We start from the raw sequence: 22,300 nt of genomic DNA, 5'->3' as shown, positions 1-22,300 counted from the left end.
TGTTCATAACACAGATATGGATGTCAAATAAACCTTCAGTTATAAGGAATAGTATTTTAAGAGCATCAGAAAGAAAGCCCTAAACAGAAAAAGATACATCTCCCAGTTACTGAAGTCAAGCAAGAACAAAAAAAGACAAAAAATGTGTTCCCTTCAGCTCTACCTTGGCACTCAGCTACTTGGAATACTTATTTCTCTTCAATCACAAGAGGAAAGATCTGCCCTGGATGTCGCTATGTGGGAGGAGCTGGTGGACTTGGTTCTGGAATGTGTCCTACCCATGGCAGTAGTGCCCTCTCTTCCTCATCCTATGATGGAATTCAGGACCTCCAAGGGCTGATATCAGGAACTGGATGCTGCAGAACCCCAGTGGTCCTGGGTGGCTATTTCTTTCCATTCATTTCAAGGGGCTTCACATATATATCTGACAATTCCTTCTGTGACCTGAGATTGCCCTCCTTAGACCTAAGGTCTCAAACCCTGACAACTATACTGTGACAACACAGCAAGGAGATGTTCAGCTTGAGAGCTCTGCCTGGAGCCTTCTTACACCTAATACTCTGGGGTGTTGCTTTCCTCAGTCCAGGTGCACGGTGTCCTCCTATAGGCCCTTGTCCCTTAGATTAGAGACTTCTTGGGAAATGCTGCATCCCTGAAAAGCCCTGAGCAGTTTCCCTACACCAAACCTTGCAGAGAAGGAGTCTCTGTCCTAGGAGTGATGAAAGATGGGAAATCCATGGCATAAGTAGAGACCTGTGAGGGAAACAAAACATGATAACCTGTCCCTTCTCTCCTTCAGCCAGACTTCTCAGGCAACCTCTGTTCTAATAAATAAACTTTATATTTTAGATCTAATAGATATGTCTTTATACAAAGAAATGGCTGTGAGATGATTTTTTGTTTTTTGAATCCTGATCTTTTGAGCTTATCTGAATCTTTAAAGCTTTCAGATCTTTTAAGCTTATCTGAGACCTAGTGTGTATGGATAGATGATCCTATTGTCAGTGAATAATATCTTTTTCCTCTCTTCATATGTCACATATATTTTGCTTTTATTATTATTATTGCTCTGGCTATGTATTACAGTATAATAGTTGGACATGAGAGTCCCTCTTCTTATTGCTTCAGATACATTTCACAGTAATGAGAATAAAAAGGGAATTAAGGGCATAAGGTCAGCTCAGACTTGCAGGAGTGAGAGTGTGAGCTTTAGACTAACTCAAATCAATGGCCTACAACCATCACTGTCACTTACCAGCCATGGGAAATTTGTCACATTATTAAACTGAAGAGTGCCTCAGTTTTTTAACTGTGAATGGAGTATGCCAAGCCCAGTCTGGAAGGACTGGTGGCCTTGGTGCTAACTGTAAAGTATCTGCTGCAGTGCCTGGCAGGCATCATATCCCTCACTTTTCATGACTGGTGGCTGCACTTTCCAACAAAGATCTGACCTTCCTTACGCCTGATACAGGGCTTCCCTGGTGGCTCAACGGTACGGCCTGTGGTACAGGAACCACAGGAGATACAGATTTGATCCCTGGGTCGGGAAGATCCCCTGGAGGAGGAAATGGCAACCCACTTCAGAATTCTTCCCTGCAAAATCTCATGGACAGAGGGGCCTCGTGGGCTACAGTTCATGGTGTCACAAAAGTGTCAGACACGACTTAGTAATTCAATAATAACAAAAAGGCGTGATATAGAGAAGTTAGGGAGAGCACTTACAGCCATGCCCTGATCTTCTAGAACTGACATCAAAGGGTAGGGCATGACTCTCTTTTGTCCCCTCTGTTCAGGGATGGGTAGACCCCTCAGTCTCCACTCCGGCTCCACAATTTGAATTCTGGTGGGGCCTGGGGAATCCCCTCCTTCTTGATCTCAGGCCTATCTCCTCATAGTAAGACCCATACCTTCCTGTGAGCCTGGAGGAAGAAATAAGGGTGGCCTTAACTAGCCATGCCTGCCAATAGTCTCATTAGAAGGAAAGCTCTGGAAGCTGGTTGAGGATGACAGATGATTCCTCTCAGGGTCCCAAATTTTGACTCTCAGCCAAGCCCAAGATTCCCCCTTGTTAACATGGGACCACCACCATGAGAACAAAACCCTAATTTTCCTGCTACTCCTTGGTCAGAACTGAAGGGCCCCTTGGCCTGACAACTCTGCCTGGAGCCTTCTAGCCTGACAGTAGGGAGGATTGTGTGTGGACATCCTGGTATGTGTGTTCCCACATTCTTTACCATCCTCAATCTGACTTGCAAATAACCTGGAAATATTCCCTGAATTGCCTTAATGCTTCTCCAATCAGGCCCCCAATTCCCTGAGACTCTCAAGGTAGAAGTGGAATTTGCCTCATGGCCCACCCAGCCTATGGTCTTCCAAGGCTAACGGTAGTGGAAGGAATATGTTCTGCCCCCACTGTTTTGAGGCAGGTGGTCTTTTCAGTCTTCAGGTTCCTTACCTTGACTTCTGGCACAACCTGGAAATCATCCTTCTGCTGAGCTATGGCTGCTCCCCTTGATCAGGATGAGGTTCTTTACGTCCATGTGATCCTCTGGGAGGAAGTGAGTAGGACTCACCATGTCACCAGGCCTATGTGGCACAGTCTTAGGCCTGACAACAGGGACAGTGCCCTCTGTAGCCCCCTTCTTTCTGGGAGGGATCCTTTGTTGTTGGTCAGTATCATCAGTTGACTCCTGTTTGGAACTGGGAACCCTTCCTCAGCTGATAGAGGCTCCCTCCATTAGCCCAAGGACTTTAAGGCCCTGAAGCCATCTGCTTTCAGAAAATAAGGGATAAACCTAGTCTGAAAGCCCTGCCTGTTCCCTCCCAGGGCCCATTACATTTGAAGGACTTTCTAAGAATTTATCTGTAACGGGGTAGTTGGCAGCCACACTCCTCATACAGGGCTGTGCAAATGTCATGCCTGGGATTTCCACTCTCTGATGAAGAGCCAGCCTATAAATCAATGTCCACATCTCCTTGACACCCTCTAGGCAGAAGTCAGGGGGCCCTTGAGCTGGCCAGCACTTACCTATGCTTCCCAAGGCTAACTGGAGAGGAAGGACTAAGTGTAACCCTGTTGGCTGTGAGTTGAGGGGCTTCCATGTCCACATCCTGAGTCCTCGCTTTGCACCCTTCCTGGGGTTCTATTTTCTGCTGATCTGAGGCTGAGGACTCTGCTGATTCCCAAAGTCCTCACCTTCCCGAGACCTGATCTGAAAGCATTAACTACAGCAGCCTGGATTTTTCTGGACTTTATGGGCTTGCCAATGAGGACAGGTCTTTACAGGTTGCTACTGTTGTGGCTGGGTCTTTCTATCACCCTCATTCAGGTTAATCACCGTCAATTCTGAGAGACTGATCCTCACTCCTATCCGACCTCAGAACTCTGCCCCAACACCAAGTTTCTTAGGTCTCTGAGAAGCCTGATAAATAAGCGAGGCTGTGCTTTGCCTAACAGTTCTGAGATTCTGTGTGTCTGAGAGCAGTCGGGAATGCTGTTCCAGTGACACCCCCCCCCCCATATTCTGGGGTGTTGCTCTCCTCAATCCTCCTACACAGGGTCCTCATCTTGTTTTCTGTATCTTGGATTAAAGGTTCTGGGGAAATTATACATCTCTGCAAACTCTTGAGCCGTGTTTGCTCTGCAGTGCTACAGAGAATAAGTCTCTCTCCTAGGAGTGCTGGAAGATGGAGAAGCTATAGCCCATGGCAGGAGTCCCAGGACAGGTGGTCACCCATCAGGTAAAAAAAAGTACATCAATCTATCTCCTTATCAGTCAGGTGAAGGTTCTCATTTTATTTCTCTTCTGATAGATATACTTTCTACCGGCAAGAGACTGTAAGCATGATATGGAGAGCCCTTGGTCTTCAGAAGTTATCTAATATGGCCAACGTATATGCTTATACTGGCACCGAATATTGTCTCATTTATCTGTGAGTAATGAATAAGTGATATGTATTTTTTGTTAAATATATTTGGTATTCTTACTGCTCTGGTTACACATTCTGATCCAGTAGCTTGAGCACAAGGGCGTTCTTTATTTATCACCTAGAACAAATTTTGAAGTATTGAGAAAAACACTGAAATAAAAGATACAGGGTGGGGACTTTCCTGGTGGTCCAGGGGCTAGGACTCCAGGCTCCCAATGCAGGGGGCCCAGGCTTGATCCCTGGTCAGGGAAGTAGACCCCACGTGCCGCAATTAAGAGCCAGCAGAGCCAAATAAATAAATAAGAAAAAGGAAATGAAATATCAAATGTTGAAAGTACTTGTTTAGAAAAAAAAAAGACAAGGGTATGTCTTGGGGTGGGGGGAGGATGAAAATAGTATGAGTGCTACAGTAGTTTATAGAGCAGGAGTCTAGTCCCAGATCTGTCATTTATCAGCCTTAAGTATTTCGGCAAAAATCAAACACTATCTCTATGAGCCTTGGGCTCTCCATCGTGAACTGTGTTTGATAAGCCCTGTCTTGCTGGACTGGTGGAATATATGTATTTACAGAAAGCATCTGTCATGGTGCTTGACTCTACTGAGACATTAAGGGCAATGGCTGTTATTACTATGATTATCTTGACCTCAGATAATCAGCTGGGATTACATCAGCTAGTATTCTTTTTTTTTTTTTGCATCTAACAGGTATCAGGTACTATGCAGCATTCTAACTGAAGGAAAAAAAAATACCCAACCTCCTGAATCTAGCAAAAATTCTGCCTAGCAATGAAAACAATGTAATATGCTGTTTCCAACCCCACTTTACCCTTTTTACTTTTTCTTCTTGAGGTAGAGAGCATCTCAGCCTCTTCCACAGAATGACGGCTTCTCTGAGAGACTATAATTGAATGGGCAGAGGCTGGGAAATTTTTGACTAAATATCACCAGTATAAGCATGAAGACTTCTTAAGAGTAGATGCTCAATTAATGTTTGTGTAAAAGAAGAACCACGAATAAATCATTTGCGATAATTTATATTCTCAGACATTCTTGAAAACCATAAACAGATCCAGGTATATAACTTTTACCTTTACAAAAAGGGAGACTAAACAGAGAGGAAAGCAAACCAAAAACGGACTAACTTTCAGCTATATCTCTATTTATGTATCAATGTTCTGAGCCTCTCTTAGTGTGGTGTCTTTCACATTTCTAAGCATATTCTTATCCTAAAGTGATGTTATTCTCATCCTGGATCACAAGTGATTTAAGGATTTCCAATATGTATTTCAAAAAACAAAACTCTTACTCCTAAATTTGACAAACAGCAAACAGTGTGTACCCATGTAATTAATATACTTCTATCATTAAACTAAAGTTTCTGTTGAAAAAAGTAATACTGAAAATTATGGGAGAAAGTCAACAAGTTATTGATGCATATTAGGAACACAGGTTGACAGGCTTTTACAACCACAAAGTGAAGAGTGGGCTTCAGACCACACTAGGGGTGAGATGAGCGGCTGGATGTGGCCCTGGAGTGGGTACTGGCCGAGGCAGAAGTGCTAGCACTGGCTGAGGCAGTAGGACCAGGCCTAGCCGAGGCAGAAAGGCCAGCACTGGCCGAGGCAGAAGGGCCAGGCCTGGCCCTGTCAGACATGTCAGCCCTGGCTGAGGCTGAAGTGCCAGCCCTGGCTGCACCAGAAGTGCCAGGTCTGGCCGAGGCAGAAGGGCCAGGCCTGGCTGAGGCAGAAGGGCCAGGCCTGGCTGAGGCAGAAGGGACAGGCCTGGCTGAGGCAGAAGGGACAGGCCTGGCTGAGGCAGAAGGGCCAGGCCTGGCCGTGGCAGACATGTCAGCCCTGGCCGAGGCCAAAGTGCCAGCCCTGGCTGCACCAGAAGTGCCAGGTCTGGCCAAGGCAGAAGGGCCAGCACTGGCTGAGGCAAAAGGGCCAGGCCTGGCCCTGTCAGACATGTCAGCCCTGGCCGAGGCCAAAGTGCCAGCCCTGGCTGCACCAGAAGTGCCAGGTCTGGCCGAGGCAGAAGGGCCAGCACTGGATGAGGCAGAAGGGCCAGGCCTGGCCGTGGCAGACATGTCAGCCCTGGCCGAGGCTGAAGTGCCAGCCCTGGCTGCACCAGAAATGCCAGGTCTGGCCGAGACAGAAGGGCCAGGCCTGGCTGAGGCAGAAGGGCCAGCACTGGCTGAGGCAGAAGGGCCAGGCCTGGCCCTGTCAGACATGTCAGCCCTGACCAAGGCCAAAGTGCCAGCCCTGGCTGCACCAGAAGTGCCAGGTCTGGCCGAGGCAGAAGGGCCAGCACTGGATGAGGCAGAAGGGCCAGGCCTGGCCGTGGCAGACATGTCAGCCCTGGCCGAGGCTGAAGTGCCAGCCCTGGCTGCACCAGAAGTGCCAGGTCTGGCTGAGGCAGAAGGGCCAGCACTGGCTGAGGCAGAAGGGCCAGGCCTGGCCCTGTCAGACATGTCAGCCCTGACCGAGGCCAAAGTGCCAGCCCTGGTTGCACCAGAAGTGCCAGGTCTGGCTGAGGCAGAAAGGCCAGCACTGGCTGAGGCAGAAGGGCCAGGCCTGGCCCTGTCAGACATGTCAGCCCTGGCCGAGGCCAAAGTGCCAGCCCTGGCTGCACCAGAAGTGCCAGGTCTGGCTGAGGCAGAAGGGCCAGCACTGGCTGAGGCAGAAGGGCCAGGCCTGGCCCTGTCAGACATGTCAGCCCTGGCCGAGGCCAAAGTACCAGCCCTGGCTGCACCAGAAGTGCCAGGTCTGGCCGAGGCAGAAGGGCCAGCACTGGATGAGGCAGAAGGACCAGGCCTGGCCCTGGTAGACATGTCAGCCCTGGCCGAGGCCGAAGTGCCAGCCCTGGCTGCACCAGAAGTGCCAGGTCTGGCTGAGGCAGAAAGACCAGAACTGATTGAGGCAGAAGGGACAGCACTGGCAGAGGCAGAAGGGCCAGGCCTGGCTGCACCAGAAGTGCCAGGTCTGGCTGAGGCAGAAAGACCAGAACTGACTGAGGCAGAAGGGCCAGCACTGGCAGAGGCAGAAGGGCCAGCACTGGATGAGGCAGAAGGACCAGGCCTGGCCCTGGTAGACATGTCAGCCCTGGCCGAGGCCGAAGTGCCAGCCCTGGCTGCACCAGAAGTGCCAGGTCTGGCTGAGGCAGAAAGACCAGAACTGATTGAGGCAGAAGGGACAGCACTGGCAGAGGCAGAAGGGCCAGGCCTGGCTGCACCAGAAGTGCCAGGTCTGGCTGAGGCAGAAAGACCAGAACTGACTGAGGCAGAAGGGACAGCACTGGCAGAGGCAGAAGGGCCAGGCCTGGCCGTGGCAGACATATCAGCCCTGGCTGAAGCCGAAGTGGCAGCCCTGGCTGCAGCAGAAGTGCCAGGTCTGGCTGAGGCAGGAGGGCCAGCACTGGCTGAGGCAGAAGGGCCAGCACTGGCTGCAGCTCTGGCTCTGGCGCTCTCTACCTCCTCTCTCCAAGCCTCCTCATAATGCGGCAGTAAGGCATTGGGGACCAAATTGTTGACCTTGCTCAAAAACTGCAGGACTTTCGTCTTGCAGTTTTCTGTGAGTGCTTTAGGACCCCACAGGAACTCATAGCGAGGGGGATTGCTGCCGGGCACCTGGTGGTACTCCAGGTACTCTTCCCGCACCAGATCTTCTGTGATAAGCTTCCTGGTGTCTCCAAAGATGAAGTGACTTCTTCCATCATAGATGCCCAGAACATTCAGGAACTTCCAGACATCCTCCTCAGAGGCACGGTGGCCACTGAGGAAGATGACACCCAGCAGAGGCATCAGAAGACCATTCTTCGGCAGCCCCCAATCACCTCTCATAGACTCACTGTCACTGAGATCTAGGTTGCTCACCAGGGTATAGGAGTGACTGTTGGGCCTGACTTCCCTCAGCACGAGGCCAAACACCAGCTCCATGTGCTCAGAGGCCCTGCTGAGGATCTCAGGGAATTGCTCCCTGTACCTTCTGTGGATAACCTTCAGCATTTCGGACCTCTTAATGAGCTCCCTCTCGTTATACTTAAACAGCATGTACTGCACCAACATCTCTGACTTCCTGGCCAGAAGATCTGTGTGAGAGCTCTCAGCAGCAGCTGAGGCCTGGGAGGAATTTTCACCTTCCTGAACTTGGCCCTCAGCATCTACACCAGATCTTGAGCGTGCTTTGCCACCTGCACCAGCTCTTGAGCGTGCTTTGCCACCGACACCATATCTTTTGGGTATAGCACCTGCAGCAGCACTGGTGGTGCCTTGGGCTCCCTGAGGCCCCTTGGGGGTGCCAGCAGCAGACGAGCTTGAGGGAGCGCTCTCTGCATCAGGAGAGGAGGAGGAGGTGGTCTCTTCTCCCCCAGATGTGGTGCCCTGATCATGAAGACCCTGGGTCTCAGCTCGGGCCTGGCGACGTTTCTCACGAGCACGGTTCTTACTCTTCTGCCCCCGAGGCATCATGGCTGTGGTCAGGGACCGCAGGCAGGAGTCTGGATCAAAGGACAGGAGATTGGTGCACCTGGAAGATGGAGAATGAGGCGATGTGAGCAACTTAAAATGGGGAGATTCCACCTTGACTTTATCAAAGGCCGCCTCTGCAGGTGTCCTTGAGGATACTGCCCGAGGAACCCACAAGGCTCCTGTTTTCCTGGTCAGTGTGTCCCCTGAGAATCCCACAGAGGTAGAATAGAGGCCTTACTTTTCCTCTGCATCCTCTCAGCCCTGCTTTGGATTTACTGAGCTGACAGCACGTGCTGGCAGTGGGTTCCTTTCAGCTCATCTTCACTATTATCACATCAAATCCTGGCGGAGCCTGGGCATCCTTCCCTCTGCTACTCTGATGTTGACAGTTTAGACCGCCACATGATCCAGAAGCAAGTGAAGGGATGCCTCAGTCCACCTCCCTCCCAGGGGATACCCAGTGCTGAGAACTTAGTAGGGTCTTTTCTACCCTGAGTTCACTGGGACCATCATTCATCGTCTTACCTTGGCTCCTTAAAACATTGGGCATTATTCTCCATTTGCTAACTGGTGGCTGCACCTTCAGACTAGACATTTCCCCTCCCCTAGACTTGGTATAAAACAGTAAAGCAGATGTTCAACCTCACAGCCCATCCCTGAGATTTCCTGGGCTGAAATCCAAGGGTTGGGACGGATGCTCTGAGTTCTCACTCAGGTTCCTCAACTGAGCTCCTGGTAGAGAATCTCCTCTTTCTCCTGAACTGATGCCTGTGTGATAGTAAAAGTCAACCACCCCGTGTCCCAACAGGAGGAAGTGAAGATGACTTCATCTTACCAAACATGGTCTCCTAAGAATGGAAGCTGTTGCAGGCAGGTTGGTGTCCCTGTGGTCCCACACAAGATCCCAATTCAAAGTTAATTTTTTTTTTGCTTCTCTTTTCTTCTATGTGTCTTTTTTAAAACAAACTTATTTATTTTTAATTGAAAGATAATACCTTTACAATATTGTGTTATTTTCTGCCCCACATCAATATGAATCAGTCATAGGTATACTCTATGTCCCCTCCCTCTTGAAACTCTCCCATCTCCCACCCCATCCCACCCCATCCCACCCCTCTTAAGCTGTCAGAGTACTGGCTTTGAGCTCCCTGAGTCATAAAACTAATTCCCACTGGTTATTTATTTTACATATGGTAATGTGTACATTTTCAATGTTGCTCTCTCAATCTGCCCCTCCCTCTCCTTCCCCCACTGTGTCCATGAATGTGTTCTCTACGTCTCCATCTCCAGGCTGCCCCGCCAACAGGTTCATCAGTACCATCTTTCTGGATTCCATATATATGCATTAATATATGATATTGGCTTTCCTTTTTCTGACTTAATTCACTCTGTATAAAAAAGTAGGAATAAAACTATCACATGAGCCAACAGTACCACTACTAGGCATATATCCTGAGGAAACTAACTGAAAAACACACTTGTACTCAAATGTTCACTGCAGCACTATTTACAATAGCCAGGACATAGAAGTAACCAAGGTCTACTTTTGACTCATGACAGGGTCTAAGATTTCTCCCTCTGCTGACCACTCCCTTAGATGACCACTCCTTAGCCCACAGTGGGGACCGACATGTATTCTTGGGGTCTGCCAGTCTGCCAGGGATGACGACAGGGAGGATTTGGTCTGAATGATGTGGTGTGGAACATCCCCACAGCCTCTGAGGTTCTCACCATGACCCCTCACAAATCTGAAACCCTCCCCTGTCAACCTGAGACTGCCTCCTTTGACTTGGTCGCTCACTTCCCCGAGATGTCCTGGGAAGCCTCATGTCAAAATGCCCGATTCTCCCAGGCCTGAGAACAGGGCTGGTGCTTTATGTGGCCCCGTTTCTTAAGGAGGTAGCCCCCAACCTCACTCAGCGTCAGAACCATCAATCATGTTGGGGACTAGCTCCCTTTGTTGAACTGGTTTTATTCTGTTAGGGCAAGGCTCTCAATTCCCCAGGACCATCTCCTGTGGACAACAGGGGGCACCACAATCGGCCAGCTCCACCTGGGGCCTCTTAGAGCTGAGTGCAGGGGGACCACTCAGTGTGGCCCCCTTGCAGTGTCGAAGTCTGCTCATTGGCCCTCAGGGCCGTTATCTAGGACCTAGAGCTCCTTCGGTAGAATCCGGGCCTACCCCCACAGACCAATGCCTTCACCTGAGACGTTAGACCGCATTCAGCCAATAGCACTGAGGGGCCCACAAGAGCCATATCACAGGGGTGGGATGTGGATGGGTCACTTTTATTACTGGGAGGGTTGGGAAAGTCCTTCAGCTACATTCAGGTCCTCACCTTGGTTCCGAACGAGTCCTGGACACTAAGTCTCCGCCAAACGGTCGCTGCGGCTATCCCTCAAGCTTCTCGCCTTCGAAGCGGAAGTGGAGGGGAGCTGCGTAAGGTCCTACGTGCGGTCTCCCAGGGATGACGGCAGGGGCAGCGTGCTACGGGAACCCTGGTAGCTCAATATTCATCCGTCCCGGGATTCTCTCTCAGGGTCCTCCGTGTGCAGTTTATCAGAGCCCTGAACGCCTCCATCTATGAACCCAAGTCCTCCAGCCCCCAAACAAAGCCCTCACCTTCCCAAGTCCCTAGTGGAGGGAATCAGGGCACTGCTCTGAGCATCTCTGCTTGTCAGGAGGGGCGCCATTCTGTAAGCCTCCCTCTTTCGGGGAGAGATCCTCTCATTAGCACTGATTGTCCTCACCTTAAGTCTGGTTATGGTCAAGATGACACCCCTCTGCAGATCTGGGGCCCTATCCTGCTAGAGAAGGCCTTGCCGTCCCTGAGATCACACAGGTGGAATGAGGGGACCACTCAGAAGTAGCTCTTCTGGGTCTCTCAGAGCTAAGAATTTACAGAATGCTGTTTGGCTTCCTCTCCAGGGGTCCCCTCTAACACTGAGCATTGTCATCTGAGGTCCTGCTTGGGCTCAGGTTCATCCACCCACTAAACTAGGCTGATCCTATTAGACAGAGGCCTCACCTCACTGAGAATTTCCAGACTGAAATCAACCTGACATCTGTGACTTGAGCTTTCTCGGGAGCACAGCGACAGAGGTTTTCCAGGGCCTCCTTTGATGCAGTGTGTGCTACTGTGAGTCCACTTTCATGTCCTCACATTGACACGTAATAAATCCTATAACTCCACTCTCTGCTTTATCAAGCTGCTTGTCTTACATCAAGGTCCTAGTCTCCTTGAGAATTCCAAGTTGGAAGTCAGAGTGACCCTCATGTGATCGTAGTCCATAAGGGCCTCCAAAAACAGGCAGTGGGGATGCAACTCGAGTCCTTCTGGATTCTTCTTGCTCAGCATCCCCACTACATCTACCACAGCCTGGGACAGCTCTTTCTACTGATGTAAGATACCTCTTTGGGTGACCACCATAATCAGGAGTCACTGTCTCCACAGTCCTCCTTCATGGAGTTCCGATATCAGCTTCTGTCGCTTGATTAAAGACTTCCTGGGAAACGTATATTCCTACGAACACTTGAGCAGTTACCCTCTAGCAAATCTGGGAGAAAATGGGACTCAGTCCCAAAAGTGATGTAAGACTAGGAAAATGCAGCAGAAACCAAGGAACTCAGGACAGATGTTATGCTGTCAGAAAAAAAGAGCTGGTATATTCCTTCTCTTCAACCAGATTTTGGGTGTGTGCTTAGTCACTCAGGCATGTCCTATTCTTTGCAATCCCATGGACTGTAGCCTGACAGGCTCCTCTGTCCATGGGGATTCTCCAGGCAAGAATCCTGGAGTGGGTTGCTCTCCTCCAGGGGATGTACCAAACCCAGAGATCGAATCCAGGACTCCCACATTGCAGGTGAATTCTTTACTTTCTGAGCCACCAGATCTAGGGTAGTTCTAAAAGCTTTACTTTCAGGACCCTCCTATTGGTCCAGTGGTTAAGACTCTGTGCTCCCAGTGCAGGAGGCCCAGGTTCGATCCCTGGTCAGGTAACTGGATTCAACATACCAGAACTAAGAGCTCACGTGCCACAACTAAAACTTTCATATGCCACAACTAAAGAGCCTGTATGTGGCAACAAAGATCCTGAGTGTCACAGCTAAGACCCAGAGCAGCCAAAAATAAATAAAAATAAATATTTTTAATTAAAAAAAATAAAGTATTTACTTTCTACATAGAAGGATAGCACCTGATAATCTTGTAAGCCCTTGATGACTTGAGGGTGTCTGAATTTGCACATGCAGATGATCATATGGTTACTGATTGTTATCTCTTTCTCTCCTTTATCTCTCTTAATTATTTTGGTTATGTGTTATGTGGCAATATTGATGGTAGGAGAGTTTGGGGGAGAGTATATACATGTATATGTATGGGTGAGTCCCTACACTTTTCATCTGAAACTGTCACAATATTGTTAATCGGCTATCCCCAAGCAAAAAATAAAAGTTCAAATTATAAAAAACAAAACTGTGCTTCCAATGCAAGGGGTGTGAGTTCAAATCCTGGTTGTGGACTTAAGATCACATGTTTTGAGGGGCGGTCCTAAGATGGTGGAGGAATAGGATGGGGAAACCACTTTCTCCCCCACAAATTCATTGAAAGAATATTTGAATGCTGAGCAAATTCCACAAAACAACTTCTGAATGCTGCCAGAGGACATTAGGCACCTAGAAAGGCAGCCCATTGTCTTCGAAAGGAGGTAGGACAAAATATTAAAGATAAAAAGGGAGACAAAAGAGGTAGGGATGGAGATCCATCCTGGGAAGAGAGTCTTAAAAAAGAGAGAAGTTTCCAAACAACAGGAAATACTCTCACCAGTGGGTCTGTGGTGAGCCTTGGAAGCTCAGAGGGCAACATAACTGGGAGGAAAAATAAATAAATAAATAAATAAATAAATAAATAAATAAATAATTAAAACCCACAGATTACATGCCTAAGGGCAACTCCCAGTGGAGAAGCAGCCCAGACACTCACATCTGCCACTAGCAAGCAAGGGCTGGGCAGGGAGGCATGGGCTGCATTGCTTAGGGTAAGGACCAGGCCTGAGTGCCCCGAGGCCAATCTGAGGGAACTAACTTGAAATAGCAACGCAGACTGTGGGATAGCTATCCTGCAAAAAGCCCTAACCTGAGACACCGCCAGGCCTGCTCACAGAACAAAGGACTGAGCAGAGCTAGCCGGCTGCAGACTGGCCCATCCTCTGCCAGAGACAGGCAGGCGAGGGCAACCAGAGCTGGAAGGGGGCAATCGCGGCCCCAGAGAGTCATCCTCTATGAAACTGCAAGCAGGCTTTGTTGCTAACCAAGACTTCTTGGGATTATGGACGGTTGACATCCGCCGGGAGGGTCACAGCCAGAGATCAGCTCCCCAGAAGAGACACACGGCACACCTGAGAAGGTGTGCCCATTGTACACCCAGAAAACCAAGCAGCTGGTACAGGGGAGGCGATAAGACGCAGCCTCCAACTGGGGGTGACTGAGCTCACCAAGCACCTGGTCACCTGAGCTGCTTGGACCTGGGAAGGGCACAAAACGCAGGTTCAACCAAGTCTGCGCCTTTGTGGAGAACCTGAACCTGAGCGGCTTAGACCTGGGAAGTGCACGCAACCCAGGGCCTGCCTCAGACAGTTCCCAGCAGAGCAACCTGGAACCTGAGCAGTGTAGACTGGGAAAGCACACATGCTGTGAGCAGGGGCAAACCCAATGTGGCCCAGACCCTGCGAGCGCTCCCCACACACACCAGTGATGTTTGTTTGCAGTGCTCCTCCCTCCACACAGCATGACTGAACAAGAGAGCCTAAATAAGTGACCACCACTGCCCCCTTGTGTCAGGGTGGAAATTAGACACTGAAGAGACCAGCAAACAGAAGAAGCCAAAATAAACAGAGGGAACCGCTTTGGAAGTGACAGGTGCAATCGATTAAAACCCTGCAGTTAGCACCGACTACATAGGAAGGGGCCTATAGATCTTGAGAAGTATAAGCCAGATAAAGGAACTATCTGAAAATGAACTGACCTCACACTGTCCACAACAGCTCCAGAGAAAGTCCTAGATATATTTTTACTATTATAATTTTTTAAATTAATTAAAAAAATTTTTAAGTCCTCTATTACTCCTTTAATTTTCATTTTTATAACCTACTATTACCTTGCAAAAAAACCCCTATTTTTAAAGCAAACTTCATATATATATATGTGTATGTGTGTATATATATATATATATATTATAATTTTTGTGACTTTTTTTTTAATATTGCATTTTTGAGAATCTAACCTTTACCCTAGATTTTTAATCTTTGCTTTTTGGTATTTGGTATCAATTTTGTATCTTTAAGAACCCAATCTTCAGTACCCATTTTTACCTGGAAGCGAGATTACTGGCTTGATTGCTCTCTTCCCCTTTTGACTCTCCTTTTTCTCCACCAGGTCGCCTCTATCTCCTCCCTCCCCCTTCTCTTCTCTACCCAACTCTGTGAATCTCTTTGTGTGTTCTAGGCTATGGAGAACACTTAGGGAACTGATTACTGGCTGGAACTGTCTTTCTCCTTTTGATTCCCCCTTTTATCCTCCTGGCCACCTCTGTCTCCTTCCTCCCTCTTTTCTTCTCTGTGTAACTCCATTAACATCTCTGAGGGACCCAGACTGTGGAGAGCACATAGGGAAGTGACTACTGGCTAGCTTGCTCTCTCCACTTTTGAAACCCTCTCTTCTCCTCCTGGTCAACTCTATCTCCCTCCTCCCTCTTCTCTTCTCCATGTAACTCTGTGTACCTCTCCAGGTGTCCCTCACTGTGGAGAAACTTTTCACCATTAACCTAGATGTTTTATCATTGGTTCTGTATAGATGGAGGAGTCTTGAGGCTACTGTAAGAATAAGACTGAAAAGGAAGCAGGAGGCTTAAGTCCAAATCCTGAGAACACCAGAGAACTCCTGACTAAAGGGGACATTAATTGATAGGAGCTCATCAAAAGCCTCCATACCTACACTGAAACCAAGCACCACCCAAGGGCCAACAAGTTCCAGAGCAAGACATGCCATGCAAATTCTCAAGCAGCGCAGGAACATAGCCCTGAGTTTCAATATACAGGCTGCCCAAACTCATTAACATCTCAAAACTCACTACTGGACACCACACTCCAGAGAGAAGAAATCCAGCTTCACCCACTAGAACACTGACACAAGCTTCCCTAACCAGGAAATCGTGACAAGTCACCCATCCAACCCCACCCACAGACAGGAACCTCCCAAATAAAGAGGAACCACAAACCGCCAGAATACAGAAAGGCCACCCCAAACACAGCAATATAAACAAGATGAAAAGGCAGAGAAATACTCAGCAGCTAAATGAACAGGATAAATGCCCACAAAACCAAACAAAAGAGGAAGAGATAAGGAATCTACCTGATAAAGAATTCCAAGTAGTGATAGTGAAAATGATCCAAAATCTTGAAAAAAAATGTAGTTCCAGATCAATAGCCTGGAGACAAGGATTGAGAAGATTCAAGAAATGTTTAACAAGGACCTAGAAGAAATAAAAAGAGTCAATATATAATGAATAATGCAATAAATGAGATAAAAAACACTCTGGAGGGAAACAACAGTAGAATAACAGAGGCAGACGATAGGATAAGTGAGGCAGAAGATAGAATGGTAGAAATAAATGAAGCAGAGAGGAAAAAAGAAAAAAGAATTAAAAGAAATGAGGACAACCTCAGAGACCTCTGGGACAATGTTAAACACCCCACTATTCGAGTCATAGGAGTCCCAGAAGAAGACAAAAAGAAAGACCATGAGAAAATACTTGATGAGATAATAGTTGAAAACGTCCCTAAAATGGAGAAGGAAATATTCACCCAAGTCCAAGAAACCCAGAGAGTCCCAAACAGGATAAACCCAAGGTGAAACATCACAAGACATATATTAATCAAATTAACAAAGATCAAACACAAAGAACAAATATTAAAAGCAGCAAGGGTAAAACAACAAATAACACACAAGGAGATTAATCCTTTGTCTGTTTCCTCATTTGCTATTATTTTCTCCCAATCTGAGGGCTGTCTTTTCACACAAGGAGACTCCATTAAAGATAACAGCTGATCTTTCAATAGAAACTCTTCAGGCCAGAAGGGAATGGCTGGACATACTTAAAGTAATGAAAGAGAGTAATCTACAACCCAGATTACTGTACCCAGCAAGGATCTCATTCAGATATGAAGGAGAAATCAAAAGCTTTACAGACAAGCAAAACCTCAAAGAATTCAGCACCACCAAACCAGTTCTTCAACAAATGCTAAAGGATCTTCTCTAGACAGGAAACACAGAAAGGGTGTATAAACTCGAACCCCAAACAATAAAGTAAATGGTGATGGGACCATACTTATCAATAATTACCTTAAATGTAAATGGGTTGAATGCCCCAACCAAAAGACATAGACTGGCTGAATGGATACAAAACAAGACCCCTATATATGTTGTCTACAAGAGGCCCACCTCGAAACAAGGGACACATACAGACTGAAAGTGAAGGGCTGGAAAAGATATTCCACGCAAATAGAGACCAAAAGAAAGCAGGAGTAGCGATACTCATATCAGATAAAATAGACTTTAAACTAATGGCTGTGAAAAGAGACAAAGAAGGACACTACATAATGATCAAAGGATGAACCCAAGAAGAAGATATAATAATTACAAATATATGTGCACCCAACATGAGAGCACCGCAATATGTAAGACAAATGCTAAAAAGTATGAAAGGGGAAATTAACAATAACACAATAATAGTGGGAGATTTTAATATCCCACTCACACCTATGGATAGATCAACTAAACAGAAAATTAACAAGGAAACACAAACTTTAAATGATACAATAGACCAGCCTGACCTAATTGATATCTATAGGACATTTCACCCCCAAAAAATGAATTTCACCTTTTTCTCAAGTGCACACAGAACCTTCTCCAGGTTCCTCAAGTGCACACAAAACCTGATCTGGATCAGGTTCCAGATCACATCCTGGGCCATAAATCTAGCCTTGGTAATTTCAAGAAAATTGAAATCATTCCAAGCATCTTTTCTGACCACAATGCTGTAAGATTAGATGTCAGTTATAGGAGAAAAACTATTAAAAATTCCAACATATGGAGGCTGAACAACACGCTGCTGAATAACCAACAAATCACAGAAGAAATCAAAAAAGAAATTTAAATATGCACAGAAATGAATGGAAATGAAAACACAACAACCCAAAACCCATGGGACACTGTAAAAGCAGTGCTAAGGGGAAGGTTCATAGCAATACAGGCTTACCTAAAGAAATAAGAAAAAAGTCAAATAAATAACCTAACTCTATACCAAAAGTAAAAGAGGAGAGTTGAAAAAGTTGACTTAAAGCTCAACATTCAGAAAACGAAGATCATGGCATCTGGTCCCATCACTTCATGGGAAATATCCATTCAAAATCACCACAGATAGTGATTGCAGCCATGAAATTAAAACATGCTTAATCCTTGGAAGGAAAGTTATGACCAACCTAGACAGCATATTAAAAAGCAGAGACATTACATTGCCAACAAAGGTCCGTCTAATCAAGGCTATAGTTTTTCCAGTGGTCATGTAGGATGTGAGAGTTGGATTGTGAAGAAAGCTGAGTGCCGAAAAATTGATGCTTTTGAATTGTGGTGTTGGAGAAGACTCTTGAGAGTCCCTTGGACTACAAGGAGATCCAATCAGTCCATCCTAAAAGAGATCAGTCCTGGGTGTTCATTGGAAGGACTGATGCTGAAGCTGAAACTCCAATACTTTGGCCACCTCATGTGAAGAGTTGACTCATTGGAAAAGTCCTTGATGCTGGGAGGGATTGGGGACAGGAGGAGAAGGGGACGACAGAGGATGAGATGGCTGGATGGTATCACCGACTCGATGGACATGAGTTTGAGTAAGCTCCGGGAGTTGGTGATGGACAGGGAGGCCTGGCGTGCTGCGATTCATGGGGTCGCAAAGAGTCAGACATGACTGAGCAACTGAACTGAACACCAAAAGCAACTAGAAAGGAAAGAAATGAAGAACCCCAGGGTTAATAGAAGGAAAGAAATCTTAAAAATTAGGGCAGAAATAAATGCAAAAGAAACAAAAGAGACCATAGCAAAAATCAACATAGCCAAAAGCTGGTTCTTTGAGGAGATAAATAAAACTGACAAACCATTAGCCACACTCATCGAGAAACAAAGGGAGAAGAATCAAATCAACAAAATTAAAAATGAAAATGGAGAGATCAAAACAGACAACACTGAAATACAAAGGATCATAAGAGACTACTATCAGCAACTATATGCCAATAAAATGGACAACTTTGAAGAAATGGACAAATTCTTAGAAAAGTACAACTTTATAAAACTGAACCAGGAAGAAATAGAAAATCTTAACAGACCCATCACAAGCACAGAAATTGAAACTGTAATCAGAAATCTTCCAGCAAACAAAAGCCCAGGACCAGATGGCTTCACAGCTGAATTCTACCAAAAATTTAGAGAGGAACTAACACCTATCTTACTCAAACTCTTCCAGAAAACTGCAGAAAAGGTAAACTTCCAAACTCATTCTATGAGGCCACCATCACTCTAATACCAAAACCAGACAAAGATGCCACAAAAAAAGAAAACTACAGGCCAATATCACTAATGAACATAGATGCAAAAATCCCTAACAAAATCCTAGCAAACAGAATCCAACAACATATAAAAGGATCATGCATCATGACCAAGTGGGCTTTATCCCAGGGATGCAAGGATTCTTTAATATCTGCAAATCAATCAACATAATACACCACATTAACAAATTGAATGTTAAAAACCATATGATTATCTCAGTAAATGCAGAAAAAGCCTTTGACAAAATTCAACATCCATTTATGATTAAAAAAAAAAAAATCCAGAAAGCAGGCATAGAAGGAACATACCTCAACATAATAAAAGCTATATATGACAAACCTACAGCAAACATTATCCTCCATGGTGAAAAATTGAAAGCATTTCCCCTAAAGTCAGGAACAAGACATGGGTGCTCACTCTCACCACTACTATTCAACATAGTTTTGGAAGTTTTGGCCACAGCAATCAGAGCAGAAAAAGAAATAAAAGGAATCCAGATAGGAAAAGAAGAAGTGAAACTCTCGCTGTTTGCAGATGACATGATCCTCTACAAAGAAAACCCTAAAGACTCTACCAGAAAATTACTAGAGCTAATCAATGAAGACAGTAAAGTTGCAGGATATAAAATTAACACATAGAAATCCCTTGCATTCCTATACACTAACAATGAGAAAACAGAAAGCGAAATTAAGGAAACCTATTTGCCACTGCAATGATAAGAATAAAATACCTAGAAATATATCTACCTAAAGCTACAAAAGACCTATATATAGAAAACTACAAAACACTGGTGAAAGAAATCAAAGAGGACACAAATAGATGGACAAAGATACCATGATCATGGATTGGAAGCATCAATACAGTGAAAATGAGTATACTACCCAAAACAATCTATAGATTCAATGCAATCCCTATCAAGCCACCAACGGTATTTTTCACAGAACTAGAACAAATAATTTCACAATTTGTAGGGAAATACAAAAAACCTCGAATACCAAAGCAATCTTGAGAAAAAAGAATGGAACTGGAGGAATCAACCTGCCTGACTTCAGGCTCTACTACAAAGCCACAGTCATCAAGACAGTATGGTACTGTCACAAAGACAGAAATATAGATCAATGGAACAAAATAGAAAGCCCAGAGATAAATCCATGCAGCTATAGACACCTTATCTCTGACAAAGGAGGCAAGAATATACAATTACCCTACAATCTAGTGGTCATGCTCCTTGGTGTTTAGCCAGACGAGCTGGAAACTTACATCCACACAAAAACCTGCATGCAGTTGTTTATAGCAGCTTAACTCATATTTTCAAAAACTTAAAAGGCAACAATGGTGTCCTTTAGTAGGTAACAGGATAAGTAATGGAATACTGTTCAGTGCTAAAAATGAATAAGTTTCCAAACCCTGAAGAGACATGGAGGAACCTTAGATGTGTATTACTAAGTAAAGAAACTAAGGTGAAAAGCCTACACGCTGCATGATTCCAACCACATGACTCCTGGAAAAAAGCAGAACTACAGAAACAGTAAAAAGACCAGTGGCTGCCTGGGACTGGGTGGGGGTGGGCGGAGGGAGGGATGAACAGGGCACAGAGAGGTTTTACTGTTGTGAAACTGCTCTGTATGACCTTATAGGTGTGGATGCTGTTGTTTAGTCACTCAGTCAAGTCCAATTCTTTGTGACCTCACAGATTGTAGCCTGCCAGGCTCCTCTGTTTATGGGATTTCTCAGGCAAGAACACTGGGGTGAGTTGCCTTTGTCTTCTCCAGGGGATCTTCCCATCCAGCGTTGGAACCCATGTCTCCTGCATGGGCATGTGGATTCTTTACCACTGACCCACCAGAGAAGCTCCTAAGGCTAGATACAAGTCATCATCCATTTGTCTATACTCACAGAGGGTACAATACCAAGAATGAAGGTAATGCAAGTAAGTGTGCTAGGTCAGGACTTTGTTTGCTAAAGTAGCTTCCTAGATTGTAGCAAACAGCCCACTCTGGTGGGGAACATTGACAGTGGTTGAGGCTGTACACATGTCCAGGAAGAAGACATATGGGAACTCTCTGTACTTTCTGCTCCATTTTGCTGTGAATCTAAAACTGCTTTAAAAAAGTAAACTTAAAAAACTTTTGGGCCTGGGGTGGTGGCTCAGTCCCACATCCTTCTCTCAGGATTTCAGTCTTGAGTGCAGGGCCAGGCCCTCTTTCCCCTCTATCCAAAAGTGGGTGGGCCTCTCAATTCTCATTCAGTTTGCTTGATTTGGATGCTGGCAGAGCCCGAGGCTCCCCTCTTTTTGGATCTGAAAACACTTCCTCAGATCCAAAACGATGTGACAGTGGCATCGCTTGACCACACCTGCCATTAGGCAGGTTGAGAATGCATATGATGGTGATCCCACTGGGGGTGCTGACTCTATACCCTAAATCTGACTCAGGTGAAGGCCTAAGAGTTCCCCCTCTGCTGACCTGAGACCTCCACCTCAAAGCAAGCTCATCACTTTTCTGTTACCTTGAGAAGGATATGAGGCCATCTCTTTCTGACATTTGCAAGGATCTGCCATGGCAACAGGGAGGATTCTGTGAGGTCTCTGCTGATATGGGCTTGGCAGGGCTGCCTTCCTTCCTCCTGGCACACCTTAGAAATATTTCTCTCTACTGACCTGAGCCGGCCAATCTCAGATATAGGTCTGCTGACCTGGGCACCCTCCTAGGCGGGAGTCACAAGTCCCTGAGAACCTGAAAGTTAAGTGAGTGATTGCTCAGGCTGAGAACTTTGCCTGGGGCATGTTGCCCTCCCCAGTCCACCTGTAAGGGCCTCTTCCTCCTAGCTCCTGTTTCTTTATTAAAAGTCTTCCTGGGCAAGGCCACATCCTGGCAACCTCTCAAACCATTTCCCTATTGAAAACCCTTCAGAGACCAGGTTCCCATCCCAGGAGTGATGTGACGTAGGGAAGTTGTAAGGCAAGGCAGGATGGATGTGCTGACAAAGGATAAAACACCTTCATCTACCCCTTCTCTTTACTAGCCATGCTTCACCTTTTATGGAACTTCTCTTTGAACAGTTTAAACTTCCAAAAGCAAGGGGCTGTCCAGCATGATTTTCTGGGCCCCTGATCATTTGGGTTCTGTGACTTTGGATATACAGATGATTATGTTGTCACTAAGTATTACCTTTCTTTGCTTTATTCAGACTTCTCAATTATGTTAATATGCTTATTGCTGTGGTTACATATTTCCATCCAGTATTTTGGG

At 46.2% G+C, this 22,300-nt stretch overlaps 1 protein-coding gene across 1 annotated transcript; it reads right to left on the bottom strand.

Annotated features, from left to right (window-relative positions):
* Positions 1 to 5,428: 5,428 nt before the first annotated feature.
* Positions 5,429 to 8,392, bottom strand: LOC136153201 (melanoma-associated antigen B2-like). Its single transcript, XM_065914802.1, has 2 exons — positions 7,248 to 8,392; positions 5,429 to 5,567 (listed from the first exon to the last, which is right to left on the bottom strand). The coding sequence occupies exons 1-2, from the start codon at positions 8,390 to 8,392 to the stop codon at positions 5,429 to 5,431; spliced, it is 1,284 nt and encodes a 427-aa protein (XP_065770874.1).
* Positions 8,393 to 22,300: the final 13,908 nt, after the last annotated feature.

This window comes from Muntiacus reevesi, chromosome X, assembly GCF_963930625.1.
Source record: "Muntiacus reevesi chromosome X, mMunRee1.1, whole genome shotgun sequence".
NCBI lineage: Eukaryota > Metazoa > Chordata > Mammalia > Artiodactyla > Cervidae > Muntiacus > Muntiacus reevesi.
The sequence above is the reverse complement of the archived record's forward strand: the minus strand, read 5'-3'. Positions and strand labels throughout refer to the sequence as shown.